This window comes from Pongo pygmaeus, chromosome 19 (assembly GCF_028885625.2).
Source record: "Pongo pygmaeus isolate AG05252 chromosome 19, NHGRI_mPonPyg2-v2.0_pri, whole genome shotgun sequence".
Lineage (NCBI taxonomy): Eukaryota > Metazoa > Chordata > Mammalia > Primates > Hominidae > Pongo > Pongo pygmaeus.
The window spans coordinates 55,256,129-55,278,095 of NC_072392.2; the positions used below are offsets into that span (position 1 = coordinate 55,256,129).

General features: G+C 38.7%; 2 protein-coding genes across 5 annotated transcripts; one reads left to right on the plus strand and one right to left on the minus strand.

Annotated features, from left to right (window-relative positions):
• Positions 1-3,748: 3,748 nt before the first annotated feature.
• Positions 3,749-7,274, minus strand: LOC129017025 (PDZ domain-containing protein 8-like). Its single transcript, XM_054457016.2, is given in 4 exon segments — positions 3,749-3,972; positions 3,975-4,496; positions 4,499-6,832; positions 6,835-7,274. Coding segments are annotated over 4 exon segments (3,444 nt in total). The 5' UTR covers positions 7,199-7,274.
• LOC129017032 (T-complex protein 1 subunit zeta-2-like) lies at positions 6,918-21,092 on the plus strand. Of its 4 annotated transcripts, none has more exons than XM_054457034.2 (8): positions 6,918-7,021; positions 8,328-8,410; positions 9,230-9,326; positions 9,626-9,776; positions 16,546-16,682; positions 17,983-18,085; positions 19,988-20,060; positions 20,906-21,092. In XM_054457034.2, exons 2-8 carry the CDS (start codon positions 8,403-8,405, stop codon positions 20,976-20,978), a joined length of 642 nt encoding a protein of 213 aa, XP_054313009.2. In that variant the 5' UTR covers positions 6,918-7,021; positions 8,328-8,402; the 3' UTR covers positions 20,979-21,092. The 4 variants fall into 4 exon arrangements, with proteins under 4 accessions (XP_054313009.2, XP_054313010.2, XP_054313007.2 ...); XM_054457035.2 differs by lacking the exon at positions 6,918-7,021 and adding an exon at positions 7,048-7,181 and having other exon boundaries at positions 16,549-16,682; XM_054457032.2 differs by lacking the exon at positions 6,918-7,021 and adding an exon at positions 7,048-7,181 and having other exon boundaries at positions 20,906-21,091.
• Positions 21,093-21,967: the final 875 nt, after the last annotated feature.

Genomic DNA, 21,967 nt, shown 5'->3' on the forward strand with positions numbered 1-21,967 from the left:
GCTGGAGTGCAGTGGCGCGATCTCGGTTCACTGCAAGCTCCGCCTCCCGGGTTCACGCCATTCTCCTGCCTCAGCCTCCCGAGTAGCTGGGACTACAGGCGCCTGCCACCAGGCCCGGCTAATTTTTTTGTATTTTTAGTAGAGACGGTGTTTCACCGTGTTAGCCAGGATGGTCTCGATCTCCTGACCTCGTGATCTGCCTGCCTCGGCCTCCCAAAGTGCTGGGATTACAGGCGTGAGCCACCGCGCCCGGCCGGAAGACATTTACTTTTTTAGTGGGCTTTAATGAGAGCTGATTGAATAAAGAGGTGGAAATAAAAGTCAGATTGAAGGTGGCTCAAGAGAGAATGGTAACTGAGAGAAGTGTAGTTATAAAGGAGAACAGAGAAATGGGGCAGTAGCTAGAAGGGAATATGGGAATGGGGCTGAGGGAGAAGGATTTTTTGTATTAATGATAGGAATTGTTACTGCAAGTTTGTATGCTGATAAGGATGGTTCTTTAGGCGAGAAGAATTGATATGGGGGACTAGGGGACAGTGCAAGAACAGAGAGGGAAATGGAATCCAGTACACAAGTAGAGAGGCTACCCATAGAGAGGAACATGGACAGCTCATTCATAGCAGTAGGAGCTTCGGGTTCAGGTGCAAGTGGATTGGTAGAGGTAGTCATGGGACAATGTTTCTATTTTCTCAAAGAAACAATGTCATTTGCTGACAGTAGGGAGGGAGGAAAGTGAAGGAGGCTTGAAAAGTGAGGAATGTTGAACATAGTGTTTTTGTTTCTTTCTAGATATATTTACATTCTGTTAAGAGATGGAGTAATCTAGTTGAAGTAAAATTTTGAAAACTTCTTTATAATTATGTTGAACTAAATTATTTTAAAAATATATAATAAAATTAGTTATAAAGGATTCATAAGCAGAAATTCCACCCCCTAAATGTTTTGTAAATGAATTTTATAAAGTTATAAAAATATTGACTCTTGAAAGATTATTTGGAAAACAGGAAGAAACACCTCCTTTCCAAATCATCTATATTCCTACTACCCATGCATAACCCCTACTCTTAGGTCCCTCCCATTTTTTCTTTTTAATGCCAAGTTGTTTGTTTTTAAAAAGAACACTTACAGTCATGCTTCATATGCAATTAGTCATTCTATGCTTATCAGCTAGCCCTATAAATATTTTTCCATGTTATTGCATACTTTTTATAACCATCAAATAGTTGGGTCATTATTTGCTGAATAATACCTTATTGTTGGACATTTCGGTTAACAATTTTTAGTTGTTCCATATAATCATTTTGAATAAATGTTCCTAAGAAACTCATTGTATACATACCTTTCATTACTTGATAAGCTGTGTCATATTTTTGAATCACATAACTTAGAAAATAATTCTGGCCTGACTTTTTATTGTGACTTCATAGTCACACTGTGTTAAAGTAGATTCTCTTTCCTAATTTTACTAATTATATGTTAGGTTTAAAGTCAATGCCGGGAGGTGGGTGAGGTGGTGCACTCCTTTAGTCCCAGCTACTTGGGAGGCTGAGGCAGGAGGATTGCTTGAGCCCAGGAGTTCGAGACCAGCCTGGACATCATAGCAAGACCCCCATCTCTGAAAACAAAACACAAAAGCACCAAAAACTGTTAAAATTGGTACGAGGAAACAATGTGTGTCCTGGAAGCATTGATATAACTTTAATAGTATAGTGATAATTTTATACCAAATTTTAGAGTATATATTCAAAGTAAGAAACATTAATATTTTTAATAGGTTGATCCAAGGATTAGTTTTGGATCATGGTGCCTGTCATCCAGATATGAAGAAGCGAGTAGAAGATGCATTTATCCTTATTTGCGAGGTTTCACTAGAGTATGAAAAAACGTATGTGTTACTTTCTCTTTATAACTTTTGAAATTTTTTTTCCTAAAGGTGTTTTAAAATCTCTCTTTCCTTCCAGATGTTTGGTGTAGACTATTTCTATCTTTTTTCCTTTTTCCTCCTGCCTTTACTAGTTGGTTTTTATTAATGTTTTAGAGAGGTGAACTCTGGTTTCTTTTATAAGACTGCAGAAGAGAAAGATAAATTGATAAAAGCTGAAACAAAATTTATTGAAAATAGAGTACAAAAAATAATAGACCTGAAGGACAAAGTCTGTGCTTAGTCCAATAAAGGATTTGTCGTCATTAATCAAAAGGTGAGAAAGAAAGTTTAGATTTTAGTTATTTGTAAATGTTCTTAAGCATGTGTTGTCTGTGGACCCCTAAGAATCCCTAAGACTTTTTCAGAGAGCCTGTGAGGTCAAAAACTATTTTCATAATAATAATTACACCTTTTACATTGTGTTCACACTTGCAATGATGCTGCAAAAGCAATCTGTAAAACTGCTGGCACCTTAGTACAAATCAAAGAGGTAGCACCAAACTATACTAGTAGTCATCGCATTCTTTATTGCTATACCACTGCACACTTGCAGTGAAAGAAAAAGGCAGTATCATTTAAGAATGTCTTGATGAAATGGTAAAACTTATTAATTTTATTAAAATTTGATTCTTAAACATGCATCCTTTTATTATCATGTGTGACAAAATATGAAGTATGCACAAAGCACTCTTTTTTTTTTCTTTTGAGACAGGGTCCTTTTCTGTCACCCAAGCTGGAGTGCAGTGGCACACTTAGAGATCACTGCATCCTTGACCTCCTGGGCTCAAGTGATCTTTCCACCTCAGCTTCCTGAGTAGCCAGGACTACAGGTGTGCATCACCATGCCTGGCTAATTTTTAAGTTTTTTCATAGAGGCTGGGTATTGCCATGTTGTGCAGGCTCGTCTCAAGTGATCCTCTTGGCTTGGCCTCCCAAAGTGTTGGGATTATGGGGCTAGGGACTTCAAAGCTCTTTTATTGCATACCAAAACATGATGGTTGTCTTGAAGGAAAGCACTTGTGTAATTGTTTGAATTGCAAGGTAAACTAACCACTTTTTCATGGAATGCCACTTTTACATGGAAGAATGACTGATAGACAAATTGTGGTTATCTAGATACAGGTATTTGGTAGATTTCTCTCAAAAATGAATGAAGAAATTCTGTGACTTAAAACAACTGATAGTATTTTTTTAATGTAAATTTTTTTTTTTTACTAAATCAGCATAACAGACTAAAGCTGCAGCATCTGCTTTCATGTTACATTTGGCAAAAACAAAACAAAAAGCACCCCCAAACCCCCAAAATAACAAAAATCTCAAGCAAATAGAGACGACAAACTTCATAACACAAAAGAAAGATTCAAAACCTGTTCCCTCAATGATTGCTGTTGTCAATTTGGGAATGCAGCAAATTTGTTATAACCATGATGGAAATGAAAATATTTTAAGAATCTAGACAGTATTTTATTTAACACTAATTCAAAAACCAAGAGGAAGGAAAATAACACAAGGGGACATCGTATATACATAAACATGAAAAGTTAGCTTACATAATTACATAATTAGAAAAGTTAGATGATTTAGTAAAAATAAATTCCCAGTATAAACCCAAAGAAGCATAGCTATAAATGTAATCCAAAACAACCAATTAGTAAGCTGGTCATGTTTTTACTGGAAAACAACCTTTTTGATTTTTGTTCTTACACAAGCAAGTAACTGGAGAAGCAGGCCAGAGTGCATAAGAGGATTTAAACACAGTTGTACCTGTGGTACTTTAGATGCAACTTTACCCTGTTCATTTGAAAGTTTAAATAGACCTGTCTGCTACACAGACTCAGATGGGCCAAATAAGTCATCTGATATGCTGCTGAATGGCTGAGAGTCTATTAGTTGGCTTATTTCATTATCAAGGTCTTCTTCTGTATCATCTGTGTACTTGCTTATATTTTTGGAGTGCTGGTCTAAAGACAGACTTTCTAAAATTTCTATATTTTCAGTGCCTGCTCTGAAGTGGATCATAAGAAGTGTTAGAGCTTGTAGGCTTTCACTGATTTAGCTAAAGCAGCAGAAAGAAGTGATTTCTTCCTTGTATCAGTTGTCTCTTTTTCTTCTCTAACAAGGGAATTATTGTGTTCCAACTCCTGATCAATTTCATTCTGTAGCTTATCCAACGTGAACTCGAGTTTCTGGATCCTTTCCTCTGTAGGCAAGCCCCTGTACATATCATGACCAATTTCTTTAACTGCAATGAAAACACTGTCATCCAGACCACCCTCTTTTCTCACTAACTTTATTCCTACGCTGTTTCCCCATTTAGAAGGACTGTTTGGACCACAGACCTCCGTATCACTGCCTTCATTGTCTGACGTGTTGGGTGTGTGTTTTGGTGAAGGTTCTATGAGATTGGTTCCTGGTTCAGAAAGGCAAGTTTTAGAGACTTGACGGAAATTTAATAAACAAGAACTAGTATTGATAATATGCTTTGTCAAACCTGTTGTTTTATTGACTGACTTGCTAGCTTCAGCATCAGCATGAGGAGGCAGGCCTAAGAGGGTTTCCTGTCCTTCCAGCTAAGGTTTTTCAGGGTCCCGTCTATTCGCCTATCAGTTGCTCCACAAACAGAAGTCTCAGCTAGACACTTTTCTTGACATTTTTTATGGCAAACATAAGCACAAAACATACACTGGGAAGCTGCTTTAGTCCAAACTTTTTTCTTACAGTAGTCACACCATGTTGGGTTCTGGAACTGAGTATCCTGGAAACTGTGTTTGTTTTCTGTTAAACCCATCTGTCCAACAAATTGCTCCTCTTTAGGGAGAACAGAAACTTCTTCAACCAAATGGGGTTCTTTCTCTTTCTCTATGTTAGTAACTACATGGTGGTCTGATTCTCCTTCTTTCAAATATTTGAAGTGAATAGTAATGTCACCATAACAAAATTTGTCATTGAATCCCTTTTGCATACTCAGATTGTGTAGTGCAGTTCTAGTGACCATAGCCTTAGGTGAGGGGGCTTCCAGTCTCAATTTGGAAAGGTATTCAATGTTTGATGTAGCTAGGCATCCTAAAGCCACATCTTGAAGTTTTAAACTAACATGCCCCAAACAGATGAGACCTCCCAACTTAAAAGGATCCCTGCACCACAATGCAATGTTTAAGTACTTGTGACAGGCTTCTATGTCAAACAAACAGGATGCTCTGGTTCTTGTCCATTTTCCTAGCTTATTACGATAAAGAATTTCTGATGATTCCCATGTTTGACGGTCATCCCAACTGTCCCTAGTAGGGCACGAAGTTTCTGAAGTGACATCTTTGGCCACTTCTTGCTTTGCTAAAAACTGCTTAGACGCAGCTGCATCGTCTATGGGATCCACATTTTTTGCTTGCTTTTCAGCAGATTTATCTACAAGAGGAGGTGGCAGCACCTCTGGCTTTTCAACAAGAACATCTGGTTCTGCCTGATTTGGGGCATCAGTGGAAAGCAAAGGAACTTTCACTTGTGGTCGTGGTGGCACAGGTGGTTTGAAAGTAGATCCCTGGATGGGTTTTCACACTTGTGCCTGGTCTGTTATCTCAGAAGTTTTTAGGGGTGGAGGTTTATTTCCACCTTTGGACTGAAATTTTGGTGGTAGTGGGTGACTTCTTACAGCTAATTTATGGTTTAAAACTGGTGATACAGCTCCAAGGGGTTTAATAGAAAGTGTTGTTGGAGCACATTTGGCACTATGACTTAATGATTGTGCCTCATCTTTGAATTCGTTTTGTGCTCTGACATCACTTGCCAAGTCTTCAAATTCAGAATCCAGCTCTTTACTTTCAGTATCTACTGTCAACCCGGCAGCTTCCTCTTCATAACCTGATTGGCATGAGCTTCACAAAATGTTTTCTTCCAACTGGCCAAAGTTATCTTGCAGCACTGTACCTTGATTACTCTGGCCAACAGGCCTTTCATAGTACACCAGGACTCGGTCACCAGCCTGCTTGATAAGCTTCAACACTTGCAGTGTTGATGTGATTTTCACACCTCCAATGGCAATAAGTCGATCTCCCTGCTGAAGATCTGCAATTGCAGCAGGCGAGTTTGGAGCCACAGTTTCAATGATGACGTGTCCAGCATACCCAACAGTTGACTGGACAAAACGAAGTGTAAGTCCAACACTTTGTAAATTCCCTTTTATTAATTCAACCGTCTTAATAGAACTCCTCTGTTTTTCTTCCCAAACACTAATGCTTAATTCAAGTGTGCAATGAACATTTGCCTCTCTGTCACAGGATCCAAAAATGAGTAACCTGCTACATTCTAACAATGTAACTTTAAGACGGCCTTCAGTAAGTGCCCGTTGTTGTATATGGATATGCTCTTCACCTTCTTCAAATCCTTGCAAGGTCTGGTATGGAAAAAACGGCTTAAACCTGATCTTGTAATTCGGGAGGATGTGTTTGCGCTTGATGATCTTCTTGAGCTGGTTGACGATGATGGAGGTGAGCTGGGGCATGGGCCGCCCTTCAAACTGGGAGCGCACTTTGAAGTCCATCAGCGGGTCCTCCACGAAGGAGAAGAACCAGTGGGTGAAGGGCACGCGCGTGAAGACCAAGCGCAGCCTCCCCACCACGCGGGACAGCTTGACAAACAAGTAGGCGGACTTGCCTAAGACCAGGTCCACGTGGATGGCCAGGTGGAAGCCCCCCTTGTACTCCACCTCCGCCTCGAAGGCCAGCTCCTCGGGGCAGGCGGCGGGCAGCGCCTCCCCTTCGGGGCCGTCGGGCTCCCCGGTGGCCGAGGGCACGACAGGCCGGATGAGCCGGATGGTCTCGATGAAGGGCACCGTCTCGCCCAGGAACACGTCTCGCAGGCTCAGCCCCTCCAGCAGGCGCCCGGCCGTCTTGGTCTGCAGCAGCTTTTCGAACCCTTCTTGGTGACCCAGCGGCGGGTCAGCGCGGTGTCCCGCAACTCCCGGAACAGGAATAGGATGGTGGCGTTGAGGAAGTAGCAAGTCTCCCACGTCGGCGGGGCGGGGGTCTCGGGGGCGGCGGTGGGGGTCGTGCCGCCCTCAGAGGCCGCCCCGCAGGGCTCCTCATCCCGGCCGCCGCCGTAAAGGTACTCCCTTAGGAGCAGGCCCGGCACTGGCTTGATGTAGCGGAAGCCCTCGCCCAAGCGGGCGGCCTCGTCCGCCGGCGGCTCGGGCTGTCTGCGGTACAGCAGGAGGAACTGGGCGAGGAGCGTGAGGAAGGAACTCAGCACGGCCGACGCCAGGATCGTGAGCAACAGCCCCATCCCGCCACCGCCTCCGCCCGGGCCCCCACTCCGGCGCCCACAGCGCCGCTTTCTTTACGCCACCGCCCCCGCTGCCTCCATCTTGAGGACATCGGGCGGTTGGGTCGGGGCGAGCGGCTCCGTGGGCCTAGTCCAGAGGCTCGGGCCGGCGCGGTGCGGCTCCCGAGCCCGCAGCGGCCGGCGCCTCCTCAGACGCTCCCGGAGGGCCCAGTATTTGTTGTCAATAACATTTGAACTTTTAAACAAAAATTAGAATTTCAGAAAACTTGTATCTGCCATGTGAACTTGACAGCTTTCCAATACTTAAAAGACTTTCCTGATAATAGTAGTGATATTAACAAATGTGAGTTTTTGTTCACTGAGATAGGCAAAGTTTCCACATGTATAACATGACAGTTTCCACATGTATAACAACATGTTATACATGAAATGTGTCAACATGTGGAAACTTTGCCTAACTCAGTGAACTGATGCTGTCTACATGACTAAAAATGCATGATTTTTAGTCAATGGATAAATAATCCATTCAGTGTGCAAGTTACACCAACGTGTTTTAATGTGAGATAGTATGAAAAGTTCATTGCTATGGTTCCATAGTGAAACTAACCTTTGAGAAACTATTACTTGTTGAGTTTTGGTATAGTATCAAAGAAGAATTTCCATAGTTATCTGAGAATGCTATTAAAATATTACTCCCTTTACAACATTTATCTGTGTGGGGCCAGATTTTCTTCATAAACTTGAACGAAAATAACATATCATTCCAAATTGAATACTGAATCAGATATGAGAATCCACTTGTTTTCTATGAAGATAAACATTGAAGAGATGAGCAAAAATGTGAAGTAATGCCACTGCTAGCTCACTATATATAATTTTGTTTTCAAAAGTATAGTAAAGTTTCATTTAAAATGTATATTAACATAAAATGGCCTTATTATTTAAATGAATTAACAGTTTAAAAATTTCTCAGTTTTTATAATATAAATATTATAGATAGAGCTTACATAAACAAAAGCTCTTTGGGTACTTAATAATTTTTAAGAGAGTAAAGTGGTGCTGAGACCAAAAGGTTTGAGAAATACTGGTTTAAAACATGTTTATAATTTTTATGTTAATTTGATTATAGGGAATTGATCCATTTTCCTTAAATACTCTTGCAAAACATGGAATAGTAGCTCTTCGCAGAGCAAAAAGAAGAAATATGGAAAGGTAAGCTTGCAGATAATTATATATCCTAAGTTTTTAACAGAGTAAATGGAAACTATTCCATGTGTTTTCCTTTTGGCTTATGTGTAAATGCTGTTGAACAAAACAGTGGCATAAAAAAATCCAAATTTTGTTTTTAGTTTCAGTAAATAATTGAACTGTCAAAAAGCAAGGTTGTTAACCTACTGCAGAACTTTGCTGAAGTATAAGAAAAGTTTTTATCTTTTTAAAACAGATCTTAAAAACAAAACAATACAACATAATACAGCATGATCTCACTTTTATATATGGAATCTAAAAAAGTTGAACTCATAGAAGTAGATAGTAAAATGGTGGTTACCAGGGGCTGAGGCAGTGGGAGGGAAGGAGCACTGGGGATATGTGGGTCAAAGGATACAAAATTTCAGTTAGGAGGAATAAATTCAAGAGATCTATTGTTCAACATGGCAACTATAGTTAATAACAATATATTGTTCTTTTAAAAAATCTTTTGCAAACCCACCCAAGAATACACAATGTGTTGGATTCTTGAAAAATGCTGAGAGTAGATTTTAAGTGTTCTTATCACAAAAATGGCTAAATCAAGCCTCACATAGGCAATGTGTATGTTAATTTGCTTGATTTAGCCATTCCACAGTGTATACATATTTAAAAACGTCATCATGTTGTACTCGATAAATATAGACAATTTTATTAGTCAATTAAAAACCCAAAACAATACAATACAATAACAATACAGTCTTCTGCATTAGAGATCTTTTCTAAGAAGTTAGTATTTATGTTTTCCATAATCAAGCTATGGTGACATATATGTAATTTCAGACTCTCTCTTGCTTGTGGTGGAATGGCTGTGAATTCTTTTGAAGATCTCACTGTAGATTGCTTGGGACATGCTGGTCTTGTGTATGAGTATACATTAGTGAGTATTTCTGTGAATAGTGGTTATAAAGTGAATACTAAGCTCCTTTTTTTAAAGAAAAATACTACTTGATCTTCTATTTCATGTTTTGTGTTTTGAGATCTAATTCATGGAACAGATTTTACAGTTTATTTACCTAAATGTTTGTTAAGAGTTCAGATATAACTTAACTCCTTTTAAACATATCTTTAGTTATGCTTGATAAGAAAAATTCAAATGAAGATTGCATTCTAGTATAAATTGTTGATTTTATAATGACATTAAATATTACAATTATATATTTTTGTGCCACCCTTTAGGGTGAAGAAAAGTTCACTTTTATTATCGAGGAGTGTGTTAACCCTCGCTCTGTTACCTTGTTGGTTAAAGGACCAAATAAGCATACTCTCACACAAGTCAAGGACGCCATGAGAGATGGACTTCGTGCTATCAAAAATGCCGTTGAAGATGGTAAGCTCTTGTGATTGGTATGAACCTCACATATATGTGTGTATATATGTATATATACGCATACACAAACACCTATGTATGTGTATATATATATATTTTTTTTTAGACAGAGTCTCCCTCTGTTGCCCAGGCTTTAGTGCAGTAGTGCGATCTCAGCCCACTGCAACCTCCGCCTCCCAGGTTCAAGCGATTCTTCTGCCTCAGCCTCCCAAGTAGCTGGGATTACAGGCGTGCACCACCACACCCGGCTAATTTTTTGTATTTTTAGTAGAGATGGGGTTTCGCCATGTTGGCCAGGCTGGTCTCGAACTCCTGGGCTCAAGCGATCTGCCGTCCTTGGCCTCCCAAAGTGCTGAAATTACTGGTGTGAGCCACCATGCCTGGCCTTTAAATTTTTTTTAATTTTATTTTTAAATTTTAATCTGTTTAATCTATCTATTTATTTTGAGACCAGGTTTTGAAACTGGCTAATTTTTGTATTTTTGGTAGAGATGAGGTTTCACTGTGTTGCCAAGGTTGGTCCTGAACTCCTGGGCTCAAGGGATCCACTTGCCTTGGCCTCCCAAAGTGCTGGGATTACTGGCATGAGCCACTGCACCTGGCTGCAAACCTCACAAACCTCACATATATATATTTTTCTCAAGACAGGGTCTTGCTCTGTCACCCAGGCTAGAGTGCAGTGGTGCAGTCATGGCTCACTGCAGCCTCAAACTCCTGTGCTCAAGTGATCCTCCCACCTCAGCTGGACAATAGGTGCATGCCACCACATCTGGCTAATTTTTAAATTTTTTTTTTTTTGTAGAGATGAGGTCTCTCTGTGTTGCCCAGGCTGGTCTTGAACTCCTGGCCTCAAGCAGTTTTCTCCCCTCAGCCTCCCGGAGTGCTGGGATTTGTAGGCATGAGCCACCATATTCAGCCCATGTTGAGCATCTTTTAATGTGCTTATTTGCTATCCATGTATCTTTGGTGAATTTTCTGTTTAAATCTTTTGCCCTTTTAAAAAATTGGATTGTTGGCCATGCACAGTGGCTCTCACCTGTAATTCCAGCTCTTTGGGAGGCCAAGGTGGGAGGATTGCTTGAGCCCAGGAGTTGGAAACCAGCCTGGGCAACATAGCAAGACCATGACTCTATACACACACACAAATAGCCGGGCGTGGTGGCCTGTACCTGTAGTTCCAGCTACTTAGGAGGCTGAGGCAGGAATATCACTTGAGCCCCAAGAGTTTGAGGTTACAGTGAGCTATGATCACACCACTGCACTCCAGCCTGGGCAACAGAGAGAGACCCTGTTTCCAGAAAGAAAAAAAGAAAAGAAAAGAAAAGAAAAAAAATTGTGTTAGTTTTCTATTGTTGAGTTTGAGAGTTCTTTGTATATATGTTGGGTACAAGTGCTTTTTCAGATAATGATTGGCAAATTTTTCTCCTCAATGGCTTATTTTATTATTAACAGTGCCTTTCAAAGAGAAGTTCTTAATTTTGATGAAGTCTAATTTATTATTTTTATTCTCTCATGGATTATGCTTTTGGTGTGGTATCTAAAAAATCTTTACCTAACCTAGGGTCACAAAGATTTTCCTCTAAAAGTGTTATAGTCTTATATTTTACATTTGGGTCTGTGATTCATTTTAAGTTAATTTTTGTATATGGTGCAAGTATGGATATAAGTTCATTTTTTTCATATAAAGCTGTCAGATTGTTTTAGTCTTACTTGCTGAAAAGACTTTACTTTCACCACCGAATTGCCTTTTCTAATGTATAAAAAATCAGTTTTTCATATTTGTGTGGTTCTATTTCTGTGCTCTTTTTTCTGTTCTACTGATGCATTTGTCTATTTTAATGTTAATATCTTATGGTCCTGACGACTGTAGCTTTATGATAAATCTTGAAATCAGTATTGTTAACTCTCATTTTTTTTTAAGTTATTTTGGTCATTCTAAGTCTTTGGCATTTCCTTATGACTTCCATATGAATTTTAGAATCAGCTTGTCAATTTCTACCAAAAAGACTGCTGCTGGGATTTTGATCAGAACTTTTTTTTTAGAAAGGATCTTACTCTGTCACTCAGGCTGGAGTGCAGTGGCGTGATCATGGCTCACTGCAGACTCGACCTGCTGAGCTCAAATGGCTCTCCCACCTTAGCTTCCCAAGTAGCTGGAACCACAAGCATCCACTACCATGCCTGGTTAACTTTTTTTTATTTTCTGTAGAGACAACGTCTCATTATGTTGTTACCCAGGCTGGTCTCAAACTCCTGGGCTCAAGCGATCCTCCCACCTTGGCCTCCCAAAGTGCTTGGATTACAGGTGTGAGCCCCTGCACCCCGTTTGATTGGAATTTTATTAAATCTGTAGATCAATTTGGAGATAGTTGGTATTTTAATAATGAGCCTTCTAACTCATGAATATCATCTTATCTACTTGAGTCTTCTTGAATTTATCTCAGCAATATTTCATAGTTCTTAGTATATGAGCCTCACACACTTTTTTCCATGTTTATCTCTATATATTTCATTTATTTTGTTGCTATTGTATATGTTATTTTTAAAATTTCCATTTCTGATTGTTAGTTGCTAATATATAGAAATGTATTTTATTTTTGTACATTGATCTTGAATTCTGCAACCTCGCTAAATCACAATTAGCTTTCTTATAGGCTTCATTGAATTGTCTGTATAAGTGATTACATTGTCTGCTAATACAGTTATACTTTTTTCTTTCCAATATGGATATTTTAAAATTTTCTCCCTTATTTCATGGGCCAGAACCTCCAGTATAATGTTGACTAGAAATAATGAGAATGGACATCCTTTCCTCATCGCTGACCTTAGGGGGAAAGCATTCAATCTTTCCCCATTACGTATGATGTTAGCTATAGGTTTTTATCAGCTTGAGGAAGTTTTTCCTTCTGCGCCTAGTTTGCTGACAGTTTTTAATCAAGAATAAATGCCAGGCTGGTCGCAGTGGCTTACACCTGTAATTCTAGCATTTTGGGAGGCTGACGCAGGTGGATCACCTGAGGTCAGGAATTCGAGACCAGCTTGGCCAACATGGTGAAATTCTGTCTCTACTAAAAATACAAAAATTAGCTAGGCATGGTGGCAGGCACCTGCAATCTCAGCTTCTCATGAGGCTGAGGCAGGAGAATTGCTTGAACCTGGGAGGCGGAGGTTGTAGTGAGCCGAGATTGTGCCACTGGACTTCAGCCTGGGAGACAAGAGTGAAACTTGTTGTTATTGTTGTCAAAACACACACACACACACACACACGAGAATAAATGCCAAATCCTTTTTGTGCATCTATTGAGGTGATCATATTATTTTTCTCAGTTTTGTTTTTTTTTTTTTGAGATGGAGTCTCGCTTTGTTGCCCAGGCTGGAGTGCCATGGCACAATCCTGGCTCACTGCAACCTCTGCTTCCCAGGTTCAAGCGATTCTCCTGCATCAGCCTCCTGAGTAGGTGGGATTACAGGCATGCACCACCATGCCAGGGTAATTTTTGTATGTTTTAGTAGAGATGGAGTTTCACCATGTTGGCCTGGCTGGTCTCAAACTCCTGACCTCAGGTGATCTGCTTGCCTTGGCCTCCCAAAGTTCTGGGATTACAAGCGTGAGCCACTGCACCCAGCCCTCATTTAGTTTTTTCGTACAGTAAATTACATTGATTGATTCAAATGTCAAACCTTACATTCTTGGGATAAACTATACTTAGTTATAATGCGTTTTACTTTTTAAAAAATTAATGGATTACATTTTTAAAAAATTATATTTTAAATTGTGATAAATATACATAACATAAAATTTACAGTTTAACAATTTTTAAGTGTACAGTTCAGTGTTAGTAAGTGCATTCACATTGTTGTGTAACTATTATCACCACCCATCTCCAGAACTTTCTTTCCTTGCAAAACTGAAACTCCGAACCCATTAAACAATAACTCTCCATTCTCTACCCACCTCCCCAGCCCTGGGTAACCACCATTCTACTTTCTGTCTCTATGAGTTTACTCTATGTACCTCATATCATTGGAATCATACAGTTTTTATCCTTTGTCTGGCTTATTTCACTTTACATAGTGTCATCAAGGTTCATTCATGTTGTAGCATGTGCCAGAATTTCCTTCCTTTTTACCATTTATAATATATATAATTATATATATAATAATTATATATATTATTCTATATAATAGAATAATATTCTATTGTATGTATATGCCACATTTAATTTGTCTATTATTGGAAACGTGTTGCATTTACCTTTTGGCTATTGTGAATAATGCTACTATGTGTATTCTCCTTTTTGTGTATTATTTGATTTAATTGGCTAAAATTTTGTTAAGAATTTTTACATCTGTATTCATAAGGGGTATTGGTCTGTGTATATTTTTTCTTGTAATGCTTTTATCTTTTTTGGTGTTAGAACAATGCTGTACTCAGGGTGAATTGGAAAGTTTTTCTTCTTGTTCAAATTTCTGAAAGTGTTAAGTTGTTGTGGAGAATTGGTATTATTGTATTATTTCTTTCTTAAGTGTTTGGTAGACTGTCAATAAAGCCATCTGAGCCTGGAGTTTTCTTTGTGGGAAAGCTTTTAATGACACATTCAATTTTTTTAATAGACATAGGGCTATAAATGTTTTGTTTTTTTTGAGTGAGCTTTAGTGATTTGTCGTCTTTCAAGAATTTGTCCATTTCATCTAAGTTAGGATCATCAACTACTATCTATGAGCTAAATCTGGTTTGCTGTCTGTTTTGGTAAATAAAGTTTTGTTGGAATGTGGCCATACTCATTTGTCTATATATTGTCTATGGCTATTTTTGTGTTACAGTGGCAGAGTTGAATAGTTGCAAAAGAAATGGTATGGCCTGAAAAATATTAACTGGCCTTTTGCAGAAAGTGTACTAACTTCTGATCTACAGTTTCAACTTTATTGTCATGAAGTCAATCATAATATTCATTTGTTATTCTTTTTAATATCTGTAGAATCTGTAGTGATATAAATTTTCTCATTTCTGACATTTGTCATTTGATTAATTTCCACTTTCATCCTAATTATTTCCTTTCTTTTGCTTATATTAGGTTTCATTTGTGCTTCCTTTTCTAGTTTTTTGTTTGTTTGTTTCTTTTTGAAACAGAGTCTTGATCTGTCGCCTAGGCTGGAGTGCAGTGGCATGGTCACGGCTCACTGCAGCCTTGACTTCCCAGGCTCAGGCAGTCCTCCCACCTTAGCCTCCTAAGTAGCTGGGATTACAGGTGTGTGCCACCACACCTGGCTAATTGTTGTGTTTTTTGTAGAGATGGGGTCTCACTGTGTTGCCCAGGCTGGTCTTGAATTTCTGGGCTCAAGTGATCTACCTGCCTTGGCCTCCCAAAATGCTGGGATTATAGGAATGAGCCACCAGACCCTGCCCTTTTCTAGTTTCTTAAGGTGGAAGCTGGGGTCATTAGTTTGAGAACTTTCTTCATTCCTTATATAGGTGTTTCATGATACAAATTTCTCTTAAATACTGCTGTAGGGATGCTAAAATTTTGATACGTTGTGTTTTCATAGGGAATGGGATCAGGGAAGTTTTCAAAGGTTCTAGTAATCTCTTTCATAAGCTGGGTGGTAGGTACATGGATACATTTGTTTATTTGTACATTTATTCTTTGTATCTTACACATATAAATATTCTTTTGAGTATAGTCTGTATTTAACGAGGTACTTTTAAAAAATGTGAATGGGAGGTAATGATATAATCATCTGGTGGGTAAACAACTCTTTGAGCAGTTATGTTGTGAAGTGAAGCAGAGAAAGTGGGTAGTAATTTTAAAATGATGTGAGATAAAAGGGGAGATTGTTTTCGTATTGTTTTGTTTTAAAGCAAGTTTGCTGATTTAAATAAGAGTCATAAACTTTATGAAACCATACAAGTAGCAGATATAAAAGTCATATCCTGATGTGAAATTTGATGTGTTTAACCAAAACTCTCGCTTTGGAATAATAATACCATTTAATTTTTTTCTTAGATAGCAGTTTGAGTTCTGCTCCAGTACAAAAAACAAATACTTCATTGAGTTCCAAGAATTCCCTATCAAAAACTAGGGACAAATTATCTTGGTTTAAAAAATTTTCATGTTAGATATTGTAATCAGTTACCTGTCAATATAAATTATAAATACCTCTTAAAAGTAGTCATAAGGCCGGGTGTAGTGGCTCACACCTGTAATCCCAGCATTTTGGGAGACGGAGGTGGGTGGATCACTTGAAGTCAGGAGTTCAAGACCTGCCTGGCCAACATGGTGAAACCCTGTCTCTATTAAAAATACAAAAAATAGGTGGGTGTGGTGGTGCATGCCTGTAATTCCAGCTACTTAGAAGGCTGAAGTAGGAGGATCCCTTGAACCTGGGAGACAGAGGTTGGAGTGAGCCGAGATCATGCCACTACACTCCAGCCTGGGTGATGGAGTAAAACTCCATCTCAGAAAAAAAAAAAAAAAAAGTAGTTATAGAAGAGTAAGATGAAGGTAAAAATAAATTAATCTTGTTTACCAGAGGATAAGCAGAAAAATAAGCTGTTTGCAGCCAGTTATCTGTACTATGCCTATTTATTTAATGACATATAACTTCAGGATGTTTCATAAGACAACTGAGTAATTACTAAGCTGTGCAATTTATTTGGCTTCTGTAGATAATAGAACATACTTAAATAGTGAATTGCTTTTCTCTCTCTCTCTCTGTCTCTCTTTTGGTCTTTATGGCATGTCTTGCCAATCATATTTTTTCTCTCCAGTAGGTTGTATGGTTCCTGGAGCTGGTGCAATTGAAGTGGCAATGGCTGAAGCTCTTGTTACATATAAGAACGGTATAAAAGGAAGAGCTCATCTTGGAGTCCAAGCTTTTGCTGATGCCTTACTCATTACTCCCAAGGTACAACTACCCTTTCAGCCAAATAACAACTGGTTAGACATAAAGGTGTTTAATTACAAATTGCCCCTATTATCTGATAGTTAATGGAGTAGACAGGTGTTTATATGCATTTCCTTACACAATTTTATCTTAGATATTTTACAACTAAAGCAGGGAAGCTTTTGGGATAACAGCCCAGAATCCTTGCACGATCTCATGAAATAGCCAACTTACCCCCTTGCTTCTTTCTCTGAGTTCCAAAAATTAAAGCAGCTCCAAAAATTTCCTTCAGAAATGACTCATGATTAACTAATCATAATGAAAAAGTTTAGAATTTAAAATTTAGTTAGATTTTATGGTACATCTTTGTTTTGTTAGTGGTATCCAAATGTAATCAATTTAAATTGTGGAGAGGGAGGACTTGAGGCTCTTTAGCATTCCTAGATACAACCTTACATTTGTCATCATCATTATAATTCCTAGAAAAAGAGAAAACAGAATTTTTCCATGTGGCAACCTAAGGACAGAAAGCGACCATTCCTTTCTCTTTGCCTTAATTGGTTTCAAACCACCTTAGAAATATAGTAAAACTACTTCAAAGATGCTATTACCATGAATTAAAACATTATTAACAATGTTAGCAAAATCTCTTTACTAATTTTTATTAAAATTTTTCATACTTTGTGAAATCTTTGCGAATTAGATTTCCTATTTTTTCTTTCCCCAGAGCAGCAAAGTCAGTATGGTCCTGTTGTTGACAGAAATTGGTAACCCCAGTACACATTGGTGGTACCTTTTTCCTCATCAGCTGGTGATTTGGGGCCACTTGGAAATGAGCCTGGTTTGGAGTGCGGGTATCTCCAGCTCTGTTACCACAGGTCATGACTCTCCTCACGAAGATGAGGGGCACAAAGGTGCTGCAAATATTCTGGTTTCCTTAGCAAGTGCCTATGAAGAACTGGAGGGCATGTGGCTAGCGGCACTAGAGGAAACAAGAATATCATTCTACTTCCTTCCATACTAAAAAAAAAAAAAAAAAAAAACCTTTTGCAAGGAGGGAAATTAATGTAGTAGGGTAGAAATGGGGGAACTCTGATGTCCTCAGAATTTAGTGTGATGTGCATAGGGGAAATGTTTAAGTAAATATAAAAACTACTAGATAGATGAAATAATAATTTGATTTAGATTAAAAGTGGAATTCTTCAAAAGGAGATGATTGCCATGTTATGGATGTGTTTTTACAAGAGTAAGGAGTATTTTTATATTTGATATATGTGAAGGTATTATGCATATATATTTATTATTATTTTTATTCCTAAAGGTTCTTGCTCAGAATGCTGGTTATGACCCACAGGAAACACTAGTAAAAGTTCAGGCTGAGCATGTCGAGTCAAAACAACTTGTGGGCATAGATTTGAATACAGGTAAGAAACGGAAGGAAAATTATCTGCTTAATAAAGAAAGAGGTTATTCTTTAGTTACCCAGATCTTATGGTAAAGGAGTAGAGGTTTGGGTAACTTTAATATTTAAATTTTGGATGCCTTTAGTTTATTTTTGAGCTTCTTAAAAAATGTTCATTCATTTAAGAAATAGTTATTGAGTGCTTGTTTTCCTCTTGGGCTTCACACAGAACAAAACAGACAAAAATATCTGCCCCTGGGAGCTTATGTTGTAGTGGGAGAAGGTAGGCAGTAAATAATAACTTTAATAAATAAACTCCTTCAGCATTTTAGAAAAAGTAATGAATTATATGAAAAAAAAGAGTGGTATAATAATGATCATGAACGCTAGTACAGGAGGGTGGAGAGAGAATGACAGCTTAAAGGGTTGGTCAGGGTAGGCATCATCAAGATGTCTGTTGAAAAAAAGTGGAAGGAAGTGAGGAAATTAGCCATGTAGGCAACTGGGGTTAAGTGTTCTAGGGAAAGAGAACAGCCAGTGGAAAAGTCAGTGTCTGATGTTTTTGAGGAAGGAGGTGAGAGACGTGACAGAAGGTCAGATCATGCAGGGGCATTTGGACCAGTCTCAGGACTTTGGCTTTTACTTTAGAGGGGCAGGGAGCAATTTTGAGCAGAGGTGTGACATGGCCTAATTAATTAATTTATGAGACAGTCTCGTTCTGTCACCCATGCTGTGGAGTGCAGTGGCACGATCTCGGCTCACTGCAACCTCTGCCTCCCAGGTTCAAGCAATTCTCCTGCCTCAGCCTCCGGAGTAGCTGGGAATATAGGTGTCTGCTACCACACCCAGCTAATTTTTGTATTTTTAGTAGAGACAGGGTTTCACCATGTTGGCCAGGCATGTGGCCTAATTATGTTTAAGAGAATCACTCTCACCACTCTGCACTCTGTAGAGAAGTCAACTGAACAAGTAGAAGGTTGGAGTTGCAATCAACTGTGGTGGAGAAGACTAGCTGGAGCAGGCTGTGGGTGAGAGGACATCAGCATTCAGTTTTGGCAGAGTCAGGGTTGAAGCATCTGTAATCTTTTAATTAAAAAAGTTGGATATATGGGTCTGGAGTTCAAGGAAGAGATCTGGGTTGGAGATTAAAACCTGAGAGTCAGGCCAGGTGCAGTGGCTCATGCCTGTAATCCCAGCACTCTGGGAGGCCAAGGTGGGTGAATCACTTAAGGTCAGGAGTTCAAGACCACCCTGGCCAACATGGTGAAACTCCATCTCTACTAAAAATGCAAAAATTAGCCGGGGATTGTGACAGGCACCTATAATCCCAGCTACTTGGGAGAATTGCTTGAACCCAGGAGGTGGAGGTTGCAGGGAGCCGATATTGTGCCACTGCACTCCAGCCTGAATGATAGAGCAAGATCTCTGTCTCAAAAACAAAAACACCCCCCAAAAAAAGAAAGAAAACAAAAAACAAAAAAATAAAAACACCCAAAAAACCTTGAGAGTCATCAGATATGTATGGTTTAAATCTAAAAGTCTGGATGAGATCACCTAGGGATTAAGGGTAGAGAGAAAAGAGGCTAGGACTGATCTTTTGGGTACTCCAACGTTAAGAGGTCAGGGAGGAAGAGGAAGAAGCAGCAAAGTAATCAGAAAAGGAGCCCCTAGTGCAAAAGAAAGAAAACCAGAGGAGTGTGGTATCCTGGAAGATAACACAGAGTAGGCGGGGAGAATGTGATCAACTGTGTTAAATACTGGTAGATGAGGCCTGAGAATCAACCATTGGATTTAACAATATGGAGGTCATTGATGACCTTGACAAAAGTAGTTTTGGTAGTGTATTAAATATTTTTAGAGGATATCAATTAATATTAATAGCAAATACTAAGATTTTGGTATGAAAATTGTTTTTACTTTTCAGGTGAGCCAATGGTAGCAGCAGATGCAGGAGTTTGGGATAATTATTGTGTAAAAAAACAACTTCTTCACTCTTGGTAAGTTCGTATGAACATAAAGTGAAAGACCTGTAGAGTTATAATTGATAATATTAAGATGAAATTTTTTCTATTATTTTTGTCCCTGTACAGTGGAAAAATTGTCAAGTGTATAAAAGGTGTGGCATTCAGTTATTAGAACTAGCTTCTGTCATTTTATAGTCCATAGTCCCTTTTATATTTTAGGCCTAGCAGTGTTAAGTTATAAGAAAAATTAATCTTACTATTTGAGGGGGAAAGAAAAGGGGAAATTTACTGAAATAGTAGCACATGCATGATGGAGAAAATCAAATGATATTGTAAAAATAAGCTCAATTTTGCTGGAATATAAATCACGAATGCCCCTTATCAGCAAAGGAGTTTCAATTATAATACAAAGGGTGATATTTGGGCTGGTGCAGTGGCTCATGCCTGTAATCCCAGCACTTTGGGAGGCCGAGGCGGGTGAATCACCTGAGGTCAGGAGTTTGAGACCAGCCTGGCAAACACGGTGAAACCCTGTCTCTACTAAAAATACAAAAATTAGCCAGGCATGGTGGTGGATGCCTGTTATCCCAGCTACTCGGGAGGCTGAGGCGGGAGAATTGCTTGAACCTGGGAGGCAGAAGTTGCAGTGAGCTGAGGTCTTGCCATTGCACTCCAGCCTGGGCAACAAGAGTGAAACTCCATCTTGGGAAAAAAAAAAAAGGATGACATTTGTATTTGTATTTATAATGGCCTTGTCTCATAAAATATCATACCAACATCATTAAAGAACAAAGTACCCTACACAGGTAAAGATTGCTGGGGAAAAAAGCTAAGAGTGGGTTAGTAGGCTTTACTCACCCTCTCATCTTTTTCCTTAGCACAGTGATTGCCACCAACATTCTCCTGGTTGATGAAATTATGCGAGCTGGGATGTCTTCTCTCAAGGGATGATTGAATTCAAAATCAACCCTTCTAGAAGATGAAATTTAGTACACTTTACATCTGACTACTGTTGTGTAGCCTGAGCCATTCTGAATTTCTACACAATAAATGCAGTTTATGTCTTTTGGGTCTTAATAGTCTCAAAAATATCTCATCAAGGTATAAAGAACACAAAAATACTTTTACAGTAAAGGAATAATAATTGAAATATTTCCCCAAGAGTCCTAACTCCCCACTCTTTGTTATATGCTATTGCAGTTTTTATAGCATAGGATCTTTATGATTCTTAGACCTTTGGCAAGTTTTAATTAACAAAATAGAGGTTTTAGTGCACCCAAGTAAATTTCTAATTTATCAGAGGTATAAATGTAGTAGGACAAAATGTTTCATTTTCTCTCAAAATTCTTTCAGTGACTTCTTGCTGCCACTCTTTCCTCTTATAAATATGGCATGTAGCTTTGGGTTGCATTGTTTATAGTATCTGACTCAATTTATTTTGTATATCATTTATTATATTTTACCTGGCTTTTTTTTTGTATATGTGATCAACAATTTATGCTACTGTGCTAGCTCTGGTAGCTGTCTGACTAGATGGTGAGATAGAACAGGTTTCATCCGGAAAGATGAGAATTGTTGACACCAACGGTGGGAAATAATTGTTTTTGGCTTATAATACAACTGTTCGGTATGGATATTATAGCAATATCTTTCTTGTTTGAAACTAGAATTAATCTATTATGCTTTTTATTGTTATTAGAGTTCTTGTGGTTAACTTCTTTCCATGGATGGTAGTTGAAAAGGGACTAAAATATGGCAAGTGCATTAATGGAACTTTGGCCTGTTGGTGCATATAGAAGGTTCCTTTAACCATTTAATGCCTTAGTTGAGAACCTATGATTTTATAGCTTGTTTTTTCCACTTAATATGCTGTCAGCATCTTTCTAAGGCAGTATTCAGACTTATTCTTCTTCTTTTTTTTTTTTTTTGAGATGGAGTCT